The sequence below is a fragment of the Tachysurus fulvidraco genome, chromosome 1 (genome assembly GCF_022655615.1).
Source record: "Tachysurus fulvidraco isolate hzauxx_2018 chromosome 1, HZAU_PFXX_2.0, whole genome shotgun sequence".
Lineage (NCBI taxonomy): Eukaryota > Metazoa > Chordata > Actinopteri > Siluriformes > Bagridae > Tachysurus > Tachysurus fulvidraco.
In genome coordinates this window covers 37,630,805-37,648,052 of record NC_062518.1, presented here as the reverse complement: position 1 = coordinate 37,648,052, position 17,248 = coordinate 37,630,805, and the positions used below count along the sequence as shown (strand labels likewise).

The 17,248-nt window shown below is 41.7% G+C and overlaps 2 protein-coding genes across 2 annotated transcripts in view; one reads left to right on the top strand and one right to left on the bottom strand.

Annotated features, from left to right (window-relative positions):
* Positions 1–17,248, top strand: part of LOC113663171 (E3 ubiquitin-protein ligase TRIM39-like) — a 537,569-nt gene that overhangs the window by 325,727 nt on the left and 194,594 nt on the right. The gene's annotated exons all lie outside the window — the stretch shown is intronic.
* On the bottom strand, positions 13,277–16,491 carry LOC113663180 (zinc finger protein 664-like). Its single transcript, XM_027178377.2, has 4 exons — positions 16,353–16,491; positions 15,929–16,153; positions 15,049–15,415; positions 13,277–14,817 (listed from the first exon to the last, which is right to left on the bottom strand). The coding sequence occupies exons 1-4, from the start codon at positions 16,365–16,367 to the stop codon at positions 13,961–13,963; spliced, it is 1,464 nt and encodes a 487-aa protein (XP_027034178.2). The 5' UTR covers positions 16,368–16,491; the 3' UTR covers positions 13,277–13,960.

The following is a 17,248-nucleotide window of genomic DNA, read 5'->3' as shown; positions in this document are numbered from 1 at the left end:
GAGTTCCCTCGAAAGGGAATTACACCAGGTTACATATGTAACCCGGTTCCCTGAGAAGGGAACGAGATGCTGCGTCGCTGGCCACACCCCGGGCATCCTCTCGCGCTACCTTCAGACAAATAGAAGCTGAAGTAGTGTGACGTAGAGGCCCTTATATGGACTTGCTGGCACGTAATAACTCCGTCATGTGTCCTTCCCGAGCCATTAAAATGGCGTGTGTGCACACAGAGCCTCAGACACAACTTCCTCACAGAAGCGTTCCCATAGCGTCAGCACTGACGCAGTGTCTCGTTCCCTTCTCAGGGAACCGGGTTACATACGTAACCTGGTGTAGTTTCTTTCGGTCTCCTCCCCTTTTTTAAAGAGGAAGCAACATTTAAACACCTCATTCATTTCCCAAATTTCAGTTACGCAGAGGGCAGCACCAGGAATATGGGCTGTGCTAGCTCAGTGGTTAAGGTGTTGGACTACTGATCAGAAGGTCATGGGTTCAAATCCCAGGTCTACCAAGCTTTTGTGGACACAATTGCTCAGTTGTATAAATTGAAACAAAATGTGTGTCACTCTGGGTAATAGGGTCTTCTAAATGCCATAAATGTAAAATGAATGAAATGGCGTGTCCTTTTATGGACGATCCTGTTGATGAAGAGTCTGTATTAATTCGTTTGAGCCCAGAATGGATTTTTGTCACATCCCTATGCATTTTTATTTGAGCAGTACCGTTTTTCTTTACAGTCAATAAGATCCATAATCTCATCCATCTTTACATCAGCCATTGCGCCGTGCTCTTACATCCAAGCAGATGCTTTGCGTTGCTTTAAGTTTCTTTGCAAATGGTAGTTTTGTATATAACATTGAAGATGTAAAACATATTAGTAAGGCTACTGTTTGCAGAGCGGTCAGGAAAGTGTGCCTCGCTTTTAGCACAATTTTTGTGTTGTCTTCTGATAAAATAAAATACTGTTCTTCCGGTTTCACCTCTGATATTATAACAGTTGGGAATTTAATCTAAAATAGTTCTTAATTACTAACCACAAATTACATCTTCAACAAGTCTAATCAGATAAATGTAATAATTACTATCTCTATAGTTAATAATTACTAAACTATTGGTCTACTTATTAATTTGGTCTACTTACTTATTAATAACTTTCTAAATCCCAAATCAACTAGAACAATAAGGTGAGACAAGAAACTGCACTTCTACCGCTTTCAAATAAACAATATACAATTACCTGAATTATTCTTGAATTATACAGTTATTTATACAGTAAAAATAACAGTTATACAGTTAATTATAGTGTGTAAATAGAGGGAGAAATTTACATTAAAAATATACATAACATATACAAAGGTTTAAGGTTATAGAATATATGTATATATATATATATATATATATATATATATATATATATATATATATATATATATATCTTTTTAAATGTATTTTTTTTAATTACATTACAAATATACCTTTTAAAGGTATATAAACCTTTATATATATATATATATATATATATATATATATATATATATATATATATATATATATATATATATAAACCTTTATATATATATATATATATATATATATATATATATATATATTCTTAATATATTTTTAAAATATACCTTTTAATTTGATGTTAAGTTGTTTGTTATTGTTTTATACAGCAGTGTTGCTTTTTTTAATACAGTTTTTACCAATTGCTTACACACAAAATCTTCGCACAAGATCGTTGCACGATTTTTGAAACCTCTCACTCAAAGTGCAAAACTACATGCCAAATCTTCAAAACCATAAGATATTTCTCAGCCTTTGACTCAGTTTTCAATTGCATAAAACACTTTTTTTTCAAAACACTACACACTATTCTCTACCTAAAACACAAAGATCTATCAGGAAGTGACTTGCTTTCCTTTTCCAAACACAACCAATCAAAATGCTGACAGACACATCTGCAAACACTAATTGCTTAATTGATCACTAACAAATCACTGCTTTACTTTGCAGTAGTATAGATAGGCCTATAAATAGGTCAAAGATCAGATTACCTGTTTTGAACAATGGATGCTAACAATGAACAGAGAGCAAGAGGAGGAGGAGAAGGAGGAGGAAGAAGGGGAAGAAGAAGAGGACGAGGGCGATATTTACTCATCTGTATATAATTTTGTCTGTTACAGAGAGTATTGGAGATGGATGCCCATGTAATTCGTAATGAATTTATTTATGTGGATGAGGTTGCTTCAACCTCACCAAAACCAGGGGCCGTAGATGAAATGTAATAGGACAGAGGGCAATTACCAGTGTCCCTGGACAGCGTGGGGGTAATATAACCATGTGTGCTGCCATCACTCACTGTAGAACATTGTATTGAAATGTAGATATAAGCCTATGAGAAACCATTCGGCACTAAAGCAAGGTGCGTAAGTGGGAATGTCACTATATGGCTGTAACGTTAATGACCGGATCTGTGTGAACTCCAGATCCTCGTTACCTCTTCTCTCATTAGCACTGTGATGTGATGAGTGTGATGGTGGTGATGAAGGACTCAGGAAAGCTCTGGAAGCTGAGTGTACACATGAGGAGATGGAAAGACTAAAGCACTACTGGATCACACCCTGTAGATAGAGATGCTGTTAGCATCATCTGATCAGCATGGCATTGTGGGTAACTTGGTTGGAAAAAAAATCATGACATATTTAATCTTGGATGATGCTGAAGATCAAAGTGAAGAGGAATTAATGTCTATAATCCGGATCTGGATCTGGATCTGCAACACTTCCTTGCTATTCCAACTCGCTACGAAGGTGTGGCCGAGACTGGGCGTATTTTATACTCCACAGTAGCGATGCCCGATTCAAATTCAAGTACAGTGTAAAGTTTTAACGTGAGGAGGGCACCACACTAACGGTTTTTGGTAGAAAACTTACTAAAATGTACTAAAATACCAAAAACAATTACCAGACATGTAGACATCACTATTAGACACTTATTTATACAGTTTATCAGCAAAGAGGGGGAAGGGGAGGGGAGAGGAGAGAAGGAGATGGGGAGGGGGGAGGGAGGCAGGGGAGGGGGAAGGAGAAGAAGAGGGGGAGGGCAAATAAGAGAAGAAAGGAGAGCCATCTCTGATGAGATTAGGGCAACACTTGTTGATCATGTAATCATCCATGGTTTGACACTTCAGTCGATTTACAATGGTTTCTATAATTCGAACCTTCAGAAATGAGAACAGGTATGCAACTATGTAATGACTATTTTAGCATTATAGTAATGTACTGTAAAATACATAAGACTGCATAGTTTTGCATAAACATTTGTAACTCCAAGCCATCCATTTACTACACTGCATTGAATGAATGAGGTTGGTTATCATGCTGTACTACATTTTTTTGTAAATGGCTTACAGTTCCTATGCTGGACACATACTGTGTTTGAATTCTGTACAGAGTGGAAAGGCTAAGACATCATCGAGGATGAGGACGCTTGTTTACAGATGTACACGAGACTGCAATTATAAATTTGGTTTGGGCCAACAATGCAATTAGGATTTGAGAGATAAGAGAGCATATCTTGAGTAATGACACCATATTCAACAACATCAATGCTGTAAGCCTGTCGACCATACAACACATCCTCCAACGGCACCAAGTGACGATGAAACAACTTTACAAGGTGCCATTTGAGAGAAAATCTGACCGAGTCAAGAATCCGGGGTCACTCAATCACTCAAAACGGGGTCCTATGAGATACTTCCCTCCATGTTTGGCAAGAGAAAATGTAGCTTGTGATGTGGACAAAGTATTGTAGCCAGACCCAGCTTGGAGAAGAGATGAAGCTTAGCACTGGGGACTGCAACCCCCCTCCCCCCTGCCAATTCCTGGTCCGGGACCCCACACACAATTTACTGTATTCTACAGTAAAGAATATACTTTTGGTTTACATGTTTATTGTTTTGTTGTATGCTAATGTATACAACAGTAATTTTTGGCCTAATACATATTTTCTGTTTCTATATTGCATTGTTGTTTCCAGTGTACTGGTTACCCCTCTCAGCAGATTACTTTCACTGTAGAACATTGTATTGAAATGTAGATATAAGCCTATGAAAGACCAAAGAGCTTTAGATCTAGAACTGCAGTGTTTACATGGTATATCCAGAAATTTATTATTATGAAAGAGGTGTTTGCCTTTTGATGCAAATGCTTCATTCTGACATGTGTTTATGGCATTTTGAATGCAGTGTTGCATTTTGAAGGAGATGTGAGCTTATTTTGTGTGTGCAGTTTTGAGAATTGTGTGTAGAGTTTTAAAAAAAACGGAAACTTGGTTTTGAAAACGTGTGTAAGCAATTGGTAAAATTTTCCATATGCTTGCATAAGCACTTCCAGTTCTGCTGGTGAGAAATATGCAGACTTTTCTTTTGTCTGACGCTGTTGGCATGGTGACTTGTTATATCTGCGCTCCATTGATAATGGCTTTTTATAGTTGTGGTGCACGCGCTTAACTCAGTCAATTTAGAGTTGATAAAACTAACTCTTTTCAGCTGTTCTGTAAACGAAAACTCAGTTTCCCATCTCAGGGTTTGTCAACTCAGAGTTCAAGTTTAAACTGAGTTTGTTGAACCACCTTGTTATGTCATATTTCAAATGAGTTGACGTTAGTCGGTCCTTTGACAAGCTTTCAAATAAATTATAAATTGTACCTTCGAAGGGGTGATATGGATGGATGGTAGACATGCAGGCAGGCAAGCAGGCAGGCCAGGTGGCAAACATGAATAAATAAGGATGCTCCAATAACTTAGAAACAATTAGCAGGTTAGATTATCAAAGTGGTACAAATTAAAGGGTATGGGTGCTTCTATAGCACATATTAACATTTTTACATATCCCGCCCTTTATAGCTACCACAGGAAGCAAGCTATTAATCAAATCAAATGCAATTCTCTAAAGAGCCATTATCTATTTACAAATTACAATTTGGTGTATGCAAATAATCAGTTCATGCATCGGTGTGAGTGTATGCACGTGCGCAAGTCTGCATTGGCCTAGTCAACTTTAGGTTGCTGGCCTTTTACCAGCAAGGAGATCTTGCTGACGGGTCTCTGCAGTTGGGGCCACATACCCCATGTATTTCCACTGAGACACCTCAGATGCACCTCTGATGACATTCAGATGGTTGGCAACAAAGGTTTGAAATCTTCTGTTTTCATTCTTACTAAAGGCTATACCTCGTATATACCTCAAAACAGTCATGCTATCTGTCCAAAACAGAGACCTTTCCATTCCATATGCATTTCCTCAGATAGCATTTTGTCCATAGGTACTGCCAGTACTGCAGCAGTAAGCTCCATTCGTGGTGTGGTCATCAGTTTCAATGGGGCAACCTGTGCTTTTCCCATCAAAAAGGCAACATGAATCTTGTTGCTGTTGCTTGTCAGCTTAAGGTAAGTGCCTATACCCAATGTCACTCACATTACAGAAGTGGTGCATCTGGGCCGTTTTGACAGTTCCAAAATTGCCCGGGACAAATCAACGACTAACTTTATACTCCCTCACTCTAGGAAGATCTTGCCACCATCTCTTCCAGGTTTGGACATGGACCTCTGATAACTCTTCATCCCAGCCTATGTTCTGCTTGCATAACTCCGGCAGAATGCACTTTGCTGGAAAGGTGATGGGTGCAAGAAATCCAAGTGGATCATATATGGAGCTGACCATAGAGAGAATTCCCCATCTGCTGGTTGGACACTCTTTGATGATTACCTGGAATGTGAAGGCATCTTCCTTGATACACCATTGCACACCCAGGTTAAGATTTTGTACATCCTTTGCCCTTTCAGACTCTGGAATGGAGGCTAAGACAGCTTTGTTATTACTAATCCATTTGGTTAATTTGAACCCTCCAGTCACACAGAGTAAGCTCAATTCCTTACAGAGTTTGATGGCATGATTCTCTGAATCAACAGCCTTTAGTAAGTCATCTACATAAGTTATTCTTAACTGTTCTTGTCTTTTCAGCTGAAAAGTACCCTTTGTTATCCTCATCTGTCCTCCTCAATGCATAACTTGCTGAACTGGCTGATGACGTTGCACCAAAAAGATGTACAACCATCCTGTATTCTTTCAGTGGCTGAGTGATGTCCCCATTTGGCCACCAGAGGAAAGGTAGGAAGTTCACATGTTGAGGCGAGACCTTCACCTGATGGTACATTTTTTCCACATCAGCCATATTGGCAATTTTGCCTTGGCGAAAGCGGACTAAAACTAGAGTGTTTGTAAGGTTCGGACCTTGAATGAGCTCAATATTCAGTGAGGTCTCCTGATATGCCGCAGAACAGTCAAATACCACACGCAAGTTACCTTTCTTAGGGTGAAACACAGAATGATGGGGTATGTACCACACCTTTCATTTTCTTGATTTAGCTGGTTTTGTGATACAAGTTCAGCATGTCCACTGGAGATCACTGTTTCCATAAAGGCCCTGTATTCCTTGTGAAAGCCACTATTCCTCTTAAACCTTTTCTTTAGTGCCAATGTCCTTTGTTCTGCCAGGTGATGGTTGTTTGGCATTGTAAGGTTATCCTTCTTGCATGGTAACGGCAGTTGATAATGTCCATTAATAAATTTCAGCAGAGCTGTCCATAATCTGCATAAATTTGCAGCCTTCCGCTGACATTTGCTTATTTTCAACAAACCTCTTCTCTGGGAAATCATGGTTGTATTGCTGAATTAGAAGCTCACTCAGTTTGTTGAGGTGAATGCGATGTGCATAAACATGCCTTTGACCTTGCTTATTAATATATGCATCCTCACTATGAAGAAATCCATTTACCACCCAACCTAGCAGTGTCTTTATAGCAAAGGGTCCATTACCCTGGCTATTGATAATCCTCCAAGGTCAACTTCTGCATCAATATTGGGTATTTGAACATCCTGAAGATAAGGCCATTTTTGCAGATCTTCTTGTCTAGGGATGTGTTCCTTACTAACTGGAATTTCCTGCTGAGTGTAAGCTTCTGGTAATTCTATGAAATCATTTCCTTCTAACACACAAACTTCTAGGCCCTTGATGACCAGGGTGTTAACTTACTTCTTTTGTCCCATTGTGCTCAAAAGTATTTGTTGTTGCTTGCCCACTGCATTCAATCTTCTTCCAAGCTGTTCTTTGCAAAATGTTGCGGAGCTCCCAGGGTTTAGGAAAGCATACTGTATGTCTGAACTATGCGGTTTGAGTTATTCAGTTTGACTTGAACTGGGACAATTGCAAAGGTGCAGTGCTCATCATTATGGTCAAATGCCTCTGCTTTCAGTGAAACTAGCCCATTGCTCACTGTTTTTCCAGGATCCCTGCCTGAATCACCTGAAGAATTCTGAACTTTCATTTCATTCTGGAATACATACAAAATAGTTGGATGGGTTTTAGAGCACACTGAACATGTTTGACTATATTTGCAGTTTCGACTCATGTGCCCTTTAACCAGACAACCAAAGCAAATACCTTTAGTCTTCAAAAGATCAACCCTTCCATTATGAGACCTTTTTAGCAATTCTTGACATGACACAATCCCATGCTCATCATCACAGACAGGACAGAGTTTTGGCCGACTCGACGCTTTGGGCACTTGCACAGCATTCTCTACATTAGAATGCTCTGCAGTGTTCTCTGGCACTACAGCTACAGTTGAAACTGGTCCCTTTGCTCTTATGCTTTAAATTAAAAATGGATTTAGTGATGGTGGACTTTGGTCATCTTTTGGATGCTGAGGCATCTTGAAGGTTTCCAAAATTGGGGTCTTGTAGAATCCTGGCCTGTCTTTCCAGGAAGTTGACAAGATCTCCAAATGATGCCTTTGCTCCTGATTTTTCTTTTATATCATAAGCATGTGTTCTCTATTTTTCTCTAATCTTGTATGGTACCTTGGAGATAAGAAGCCCCATATTTGATGGCAAGTTTAATTCATCCATGTACCTCAAAGTACGCATTAAATTACAACAGCCACGAAGAAAGAGAGTGTAACCCTGTAGAGCCTCACCATTGTCTGATGGGATGCTACTCCAGTTTAAGGCTTTATCTATGTAAGCACTTGTTATCTTGAACTCATCTCCAAAATGAAGTTCCAGTAACCGCTTTGCCTCCACATACCCACTGTCTGCACCCATATGAAGGCAACTTCTAACCAACTCCTTTGAATGGCCAGAGGTGAATTGTTCAAGGTAGTAAAGCCTGTCTTGGCTGCTGCTGGTGTTATTTTCAATGCGATGTTCAAATGCTTGCATGAATGGTCTAAAACTGAGAGGTTCTCCATTGAAAACAAACAGGTCTCTAGTAGGCAGTGAATTCACCCTTTGCTGCTGCACAATAAGATCAGCAATAGCACTCATGCTAATATTGCCTGAGGTTGAAGGTGCAAGTGGTAGGGAAGTGTCTTTGTCAACTTGACTGTTTCTTGTCAGCTGCGTCGTTTGAACTCGCCTCTCAATCCTCTGTGGCCATGTGTCTTGTGTTAAGACTCTTTGCAGTGGTGTTTTGGGAATGACAGAAATTTAAGCATATTCCACAGGTGACAGTTCTGATGGAAGACCTCCCTTAACTCTTTCATACTGCCTTCCAGATATGCGTTCATGCCATCTCCTGCTGAGTCTGAAGATTCTGCTGATGTGAGTTTAGAACTCAATGGTTGAGTGTTGGTATTCTGTAACACCTGTATTTTGGCATCAGCTGCAGCCAATTCTGTTTCAAGATCAACTCTTTCTATTGCATTTTGCACTTCAATTCTTTGTCTTTCCAGGGCATGTTTTTCCCAAAGTGATTGGCTGCATCGCAGCAGGGCTGCTTTTTCGGCTTCAGCCTTTAGACGAGCAGAAGACACTGATGAAGATTTGGAAGCATGGCTAGCAGAACATGGAGGTCCTATTCTACTGGCCGACACATTAGATACTGTATGCTGTCCAAATGGGAAATCACGGGCTGTGATTCACTTTGATCACCTTACCTCCTTTAGAAATATTTCAAACGTTTGCATCTTTGTTTCGTACCACTCATTATTGTCACTTTTCCTTTCATCTTCAATTAAGTAGCACTTGTACAGACTGGTGAGCATCTTTAAAATCATTAATGCCACATTTAACTGTCAAGGCCTGTGTTAACAGTTTTAATATCTCCACTCTTCATTAATTCCTTTAGTTCACACCCCAAGTTTTCCTCTGCGCGTTGCACAAAGCGCATTAAATTTGTCATCAGCCATATTTTAAGTTTAATTAACAAAGGATTAATATTCTTCAAATCTATGAAGTCTGTGATCTGTTCCAATAACAACGTCAACGTTAGTCGGTCCTTTGACAAGCTTTCAAATAAATTATAAATTGTACCTTCAAAGGGGTGATATGGATGGATGGTAGATAGGCGGGTAGGATAGCAGACAGGCAGGCAAGCAGGCAAGCCAGGTGGCAAACATGAATAAATAAGGATGCTCCAATAGCTTAGAAACGATTAGCAGGTTAGACGATTAAAGTGGTACAAATTATATCCAATGAGAGATCAAAACAAACAAAAATATCTCAAAAATCAAAAAGGCTTGTAAAGAACTATGTGCCTCTAATGTCTTTCCTTTGTTTTCTAGATTAATCTAAAAGGCGAGCGGTGGCCATCTTAACAGGTGTTCAAGATGGCGGCGTGGCAGTAGCACACAGCGGCCTCTCCGAATTCAATATGGTGCTATTTATGTTTTTTAAGTTTTTATTTACAGTTTTTAGCCTGACCATTGCTTCTACATGGATGCCAGAGACAGCGGTGTTCATGTATACAACCACCAGGACCTAATAAAGTACAGAAATCGTGTAACAACCAACCTGCACGATGATGTACTGGATAGACTACGTGACCTCGGCTTGCTGCGGAGACCAGGCCTCCAGTCCCTGGGGTTGCCTGATACCAGAGATCAGGAGAGGGGATGCCGAAAGCGGTATGCGAGGAAGCGGAAGCGCGGTAAGCGAGCGGGTGTCCGTGCTAGGCTAAAAACAAACCCTAGCCGGCCGGCTCTCCTGTCCATTCTACTATCCAACGTTTGCTCCCTGGACAATAAACTGGACTACATCTACAACTTCATTTAGAGCTAACAGAAATGCATCTCTGTGCGGTAAGACTCACGGTGGTGGTGTGTGTGTTTATATCAACACGGAATGGTGCAAGAACTCTGTGCTTGTTTCTACTTACTGCTCATCGTCAGTGGAGTTTGTGACTGATAGATGCAGACCATTTTATTTACCACGTGAATTTATTACTGTTTACATTGGCAGAGTTTACATTCCTCCTAGTGCTAATGCTAAAGAGGCGCTAAGTGAGATATACGGAGCTATTAGCGACCTACAGAATGTTCACCCCGACGGACTTTTTATCATCGCCGGAGATTTCAACCATGCAAATCTTAAGTCAGTGCTCCCTAAATTCCATCACCTTGTGGACTTTGCTATGAGAGGTGAAAACACGCTGGATCTTGTTTACACAAACATTCCCGGCGCGTACCGTGCGGAGCCCCGCCCCCACCTCGGCTACTCAGACCACATCACTGTTATGCTAATTCCAGCATACAGACCACTCGTCAGACGCTCAAAACCGGTTCTGAAGCAGGTGAAAATCTGGACAGCATGTGCCACCTCTGCTCTTCAGGACTGCTTTGAGTGCACTGACTGGAATATCTTCAGGGAGTCTGCAACCAACGGCGACTCTGTCAACTTGGAGGAGTACACGTCAGCAGTGACCAGTTACATCGGCAAGTGCATTGATGATGTGACTGTCTCCAAGACCATCACTACACGCTCCAACCATAAGCCGTGGATGACTGCTAATGTGCATGCTCTGCTGAGGACTAGGGATCTAGCCTTCAGAACAGGGGACAGGGTGGCCCTAAGAACAGCTAGGGCCAAACTGTCCCGAGCCATCAGAGAGGCAACGCGTGCACAGGCCCCGACAATCCACAGCCACTTCCAGGACAGCGAAGACACCCGGCGCATGTGGCAGGGCATACAGGCGATCACAATCTACAAGACAGCTTCACCTGCTTGTGATAGCGACGCCTCCCTCCCAAACATGTTGAACGAGTTCTACGCTCGGTTCGAGGTACAGAACAACGTTACGCCAAGGAAGACCATCCCTTGTCCCGACGACCAGGTACTCTGTCTATCCATGGCCGACGTCAGGAGATCTCTAAGCAGAGTTAACCCACGGAAGGCTGCTGGACCAGACAACATTCCTGGCAGGGTGCTCAGAGAATGTGCAGAACAGCTAGTGGATGTCTTTACGAACATCTTCAACATTTCCCTGAGCAGCGCCGTTGTTCCTACGTGCCTCAAAACTACAACCATCATTCCTGTCCCAAAGAAGTCTAGTGTCCTGCCTCAATGACTATCGTCCCGTTGCACTCACACCCATAGTTATGAAGTGCTTCGAGAAGCTCATCATGAGGCACATCAAGACCCAGCTACCACCATCACTCAACCCCCTACAGTTCATGTATCGTCCAAACCGCTCCACAGACGATGCCATTACCACAGCCTCCACTTAGCCCTCACCCATCTGGACAATAAAGACACTTATGTACGAATGCTGTTCATAGACTTTAGTTCAGCATTCAATACAATCATCCCTCAGCACCTGATTGGGAAGCTGAGCCTGCTGGGACTAAACACCTCCCTCTGCAACTGGATCCTGGACTTCCTGACTGGGAGACCTCAGTCAGTCCGGATCGGGAACTGCATCTCCAGCACCACCACACTGAACACTGGAGCTCCTCAACTCTGCGTGCTCAGTCCACTGCTGTTCACTCTGCTGACTCATGACTGTGCAGCAATGCACAGATCGAATCATATTATTCTTGTATGTATTCTATTATACATAATATTCATATATATTATAGGTCTCTCTTCCCTCTATCATGGACACTTACACCACACGCTGCATCCGCAAAGCCAACAGCATTGTCGATGACCCCACACACCCCTCACACACTCTTCACCCTCCTGCCATCTGGAAAAAGGTATCGAAGCATTCGGGCCCTCACGACCAGACTGCGTAACAGCTTCTTCCCACAAGCCATCAGACTTCTCAATAACTGAACTGTACTATACTGAGCACAACATACACACACATCATCTGTATGGACTGCATAGACCCTCACAAAACACACACTGTTTTGCACATACTGTCCAACATTTCAGCTGTTTTTGCACATATTGTACAGTATTTCAGCCATTTGCTGTTTTTTTCTATATATTATCCAAAGGACCTGCTGCTAAGAAACTGTGTTCATTCTAATGTTACTGCACGAAATATTGTTTGAACATTCAGTATATACACTGATCGGTCGGCACTGTTTCTGTTACTGTTTATTGTCTTTTGTGTATTGCATTTTATGTACTTTTTGTATTGTCTTGTAACTTTATGTCTGCACTGTTTTTTGTCCTGCACTGTCTTTTGTCCTGCACTGTTTGCACCAGGTTGCACAGTTGCACTTTATGTGGCTAAGACTACTTACATGTCCTTAGCCCTGTCTTTGTTTTATGTAGCACCTTGATCCTGGAGAAACGACTAAGCTTCTTGACTTGACTTGACTTTAAGGCCATCTCAAGCTCTGTCAAACTAAAGGTCCTATTCAAAATAAAAGTATCAACTAAAGGGTATGTGCTCCTATAGCACATATTACCATTTTACCAAAAACCAAAAAAATGGCTCTTACACACCTTTCTGAAACAGGCCCCAGACATCACACAAGTGATCTAAAGAATCAGTAAAACAAATATTTATATTTATTGATTTACAGTAAAAAACATTTGCATAGATTCAAATATCATTCAAAGCCATTTATTTCTTATCTAAACATGAGGCTCAGGAATGAAGTGTATAGTGTGTGTGTATTAGTATTACTGTGTGTATGTATTGGTGTGTGTGTGTGTGTGTGTGTATTGGGGTGTGTGTATTAGTATTACTGTGTGTATGTATTAGTGTGTGTGTGTATTAGTATTACTGTGTGTATGTATTTGTGTGTGTGTATTTAGTATTACAGTGTGTATGTATTGGGGTGTGTGTGTGTGTGTGTGTGTGTGTGTGTGTGTGTGTGTATAGTGTATTAGTATTACTGTGTGTGTGTGTGTACATTAGTATTACTGTGTGTATGTATTGGGGTGTGTGTGTGTATGTGTGTGTGCATTAGTATTACTGTGTGTATGTATTGGTGTGTGTGTATTGGTGTGTATTAGTATGTGTGTGTATGTATTAGTGTGTGTGTGTGTGTGTATATTAGTGTGAACTAGACCGTGTTCATGTCTGCTGTCCACTAGGTGTAAAACACTATCATCTCACCTAACCAAATAAAACAGGGAACAGTAACCAGTCAAAGCAAGAAAATGAAGTAAAGTGTTTTGTGTCAAAGCTCCAGAGAGAACATGATGATGATTACACAGTCCAGAGAGAACATCACACCTCAGCACTGCTCTACACAGAACAGTCGAGAAACCATTCAGCACTAAAGCAAGGTGCGTAAGTGGGAACGTCACTATATGGCTGTAACATTAATGACCAGATCTGTGTGAACTCCAGATCCTTGTTAACTCTGCTCTCTTTAGCGCTGTGACGTGATGAGTGTGATGGTGGTGATGAAGGACTCAGGAAAGCTCTGGTAGCTGAGTGTACACATGAGGAGCTGGAAAAACTAAAGCACTACTGGATCACACCCTGTAGATAGAGATGTTGTTAGCATCATCTGATCAGCATGGCACTGTGGGTAACTTAGGGAAAAAAATCATGACATATTTAATCTTGGATGATGCTGAAAATCAGAGTGAAGAGGAATTAATGTCTATAATCCGGATCTGAAGAACGTTTAAATGATTTGCGATTATGTGAGCGGTGATGCTTCATGAGGTGAGCCGACTGTCCAAAACTCTTCCCACACGTCATACATCAGTACGGATTCTCTCCAGTGTGTGTTCTCTGGTGCGTACTGAGCGTGGAGGAGGCTGAGAAGCGTTTCTCGCAGGTCTGACAGGCGTAGGGTTTTTCTCCAGTGTGGATTCTCAGGTGAGTTTTTAGCTTGGAGGCTTGAGAGAAACTTTTTCCACACTGGCTACACAGGAAAGGTTTTTCTCCAGTGTGTGTTCTCTGGTGCTTATTGAGCGTGGAGGATTCTGAGAAGCGTTTCTCGCAGGTCTGACAGGCGTAGGGTTTTTCTCCAGTGTGTGTTCTCTGGTGCCTATTGAGCGTGGAGGATTCTGAGAAGCGTTTCTCGCAGGTCTGACAGGCGTAGGGTTTTTCTCTAGTGTGGATTCTCAGGTGAGTTTTAAGATTGGAGGAATTAAGGAAACTTTTTCCACACTGGCTACAGAGGAAAGGTTTTTCTCCAGTGTGTGTTCTCAGGTGAGTTTTTAGATTGGAGGCATGAGAGAAACGTTTTCCACACTGGCTACAGAGGAAAGGTTTTTCTCCAGTGTGTCCCCTCAGGTGATTTTTTAGCCTGGAGGCATAAGAGAAACTTTTTCCACACTGGCTACACTGGAAAGGTTTTTCTCCAGTGTGTGTCCTCAGGTGAGACATCAGGTTGAATAACTGGGTGAAGGTTTTGCCACAGTGACTGCAGTGGAACGGTTTCTCTCCAGAATGGACCTTCATGTGTTTGAGGAGATTGAACTCTATAGTGAAGCTCTTGTCACAGATGGAGCAGCAGAACCGCCTCTCAGAGGGTTCCTCACAGTGGGGCTTCAATTTGGAGCGTCTCATTGCTTTTACTCCTGTTTTCTTAGATGTTCCTCTGGTAGGTGGAGCTTCATAAAGAAATCAAAAAATAGAAACTCGGATTTAGTCACAAATATTTACATCTATATGTAAATGATTACAAATATATTCCAATTAAAAACTTTTAAATGTGTGGAATTTCAGGAGATTCTGGATCACCTGCTCCAGATAAACACACACCTCAGTTTGTGTAAAGGAAGAACCTCAAAAGCCTGATACTAATTTACTGTGTTGGAACCTTCATAGTCAGGAGAACTTACCATCACTGCTACAGTCATCATCTGTATCATCTTCATGTCCTTGCTTCATCAGACTGAGTTCTTCAGTAGTGTGTGTGATGTCTGAGGTTCTGCAATCCACAAACTTCACTGAACAAGTCTCAACGCGAATGTGTGGTGTGTGTTCATCAGCGTGTGTGTGTGTAGTGTGTGAAATTTCCACTGGGTCAGGTTCGTTTTTACAAACAGCCATGTGGTCCTCCATCCATGTGAGTGTGTGCAGGTCTTCATGGTGGATGTGTGTGTGATGTGGTTCAGTTTTACACTCAGAAGCTGAACACAATTCAAGTTTCACAACAGAGTCAGTTTCTGGTTTCACTTCAGTCTTCAGTCCAGGACAAAACGCTGCCTGAGGACAAAAAACACACATTTATATTCAAAATGTTTAAAAGAATTATGTAAAATGTTTGAAATAAAACAAAATATTTCACAAACTAAAATTATTTAAACTAAATTATTTTAAATTATTATAAAGATTTCAGATTTGGTTTCACTTTAAAGCTCTACCCCACCCTCTCATCTGGTGTTAAAGCTCTACTCCACCCCTCACCTGGTGTTAAAGCTCTACTCCACCCTCTCACCTGGTGTTAAATCTCTACTCCACCCATCACCGGGTGTTAAAGCTCTACTCCACCCTCTCACCTGGTGTTAAAGCTCTACTCCACCCTCTCAGCGGGTGTTAAAGCTCTACTCCACCCCTCACCTGGTGTTAAAGCTCTACTCCACCCCTCACCTGGTGTTAAAGCTCTACTCCACCCTCTCAGCGGGTGTTAAAGCTCTACTCCACCCATCACCGGGTGTTAAAGCTCTACTCCACCCCTCACCTGGTGTTAAAGCTCTACTCCACCCCTCACCCTCTCACCTGGTGTTGTAGCGCAGCTTGTGGGTTGTGTGTAAATAATTTGTAGAGTAGCACTGACACCTCCTTCCTCAACTCATTAATACGAGTGTGGAGAAGCTCGATGTCCTTCATGGAGAGATCAGTGTTCACAGCGACTGACTGTACAGGGCTCATCATGTCTGCTGGAAGCTGTTGGAGACCCTCACACCACGGCACACGCTCCACTGACATCACGACACCAAACTCCTGACCAATCAGAGCACAGAGAACAAACACTGACCTGAGGAACAAAAGTAAACAAACATCATGTGTGTTTGTGTCTTTAATACAACACAAATTTCATAGAATTCACTTCTTTTTACTACATAATGTCATGCATTTGAGATCAGACATAGAAACATGTGATGTATTAAAACAACATTTAAACAATAAAAGCTCTTCATACCACAGACACACACATGCACGTGCTCACTGCTGACACACGAGGGCTTTTTCCGGTTTATACCGGATGCGGAAGTATAAAAGGCGGGTTTGTCAACACAAAAATGTCCATAAGGCTGCCAACTCTCACGCAATTAACCCGATTCTCACGCCACACCCCCATATTCTCACGCCACACCCCCATATTCTCACGCCACACCCCCATATTCTCACGCCACACCCCCATATTCTCACGCAGACACGTGCAGCAGTAAGGGGGAAAAATCGCGCTGCATGAACTCGCAAAGCAACGCGCAGAGGGACCAGACAGATAGTGTAGTGAGATTTTTGTGACAATTGTAAGAGAAATACACAATTTATTCCCATAAACTGTTTAGTCAGCTGTTCTCCCTCCCATCTGCATCATGTGAATTGTGAACGCAGGCAGGTCAGTGAGTTACAGGGCGCTCCGTGTCTCCGTCCGGTTTAGGCTAGTAACTAATAGCCCTGTGCTGTTACAAGACTGCGGTTTATATTCACACATTCGGGCTTCCGGGTTCAATAACCATCTACTTTAATGTGCAATAAAGTCATTTTTGACTAATTCTATTCAGCGACATGATTCTCAACCTACTACCTTTTTTTCACAATCGATCAAAATGGCCAAGCATTGTTTTAATGGCATACTTATTGGCGAACGTCCACTAGTGATGGCCAGTTCGTGAACGAATCCTTCTTTTGAACCAGTTCTTTTTAGTGAACTGGATGAACCGGTTCACCAAATCGGACTGATTCGTTCTAAACAGTTCGCGACTTGAGTCAGCGCTGATCCACAAGTTACTAAAGTCACTCACTTTCGGTCATGCCTGAAAGTCTGTCTGACTCTAAATAAACTAATATCCCGGAGTATATGTAACTCCT

What these genes read in the sequence shown, in the direction of transcription:
- LOC113663180 (XM_027178377.2), bottom strand. An exon ending in AAGCTGCGCTACAACACCAG is followed by an intron (nt 15,416 to 15,928) that starts GTGAGAGGGTGA and finishes TTTTGTCCTCAG; the next exon opens with GCAGCGTTTTGTCCTGGACT. An exon ending in TGATGACTGTAGCAGTGATG is followed by an intron (nt 14,818 to 15,048) that starts GTAAGTTCTCCT and finishes TTCTTTATGAAG; the next exon opens with CTCCACCTACCAGAGGAACA.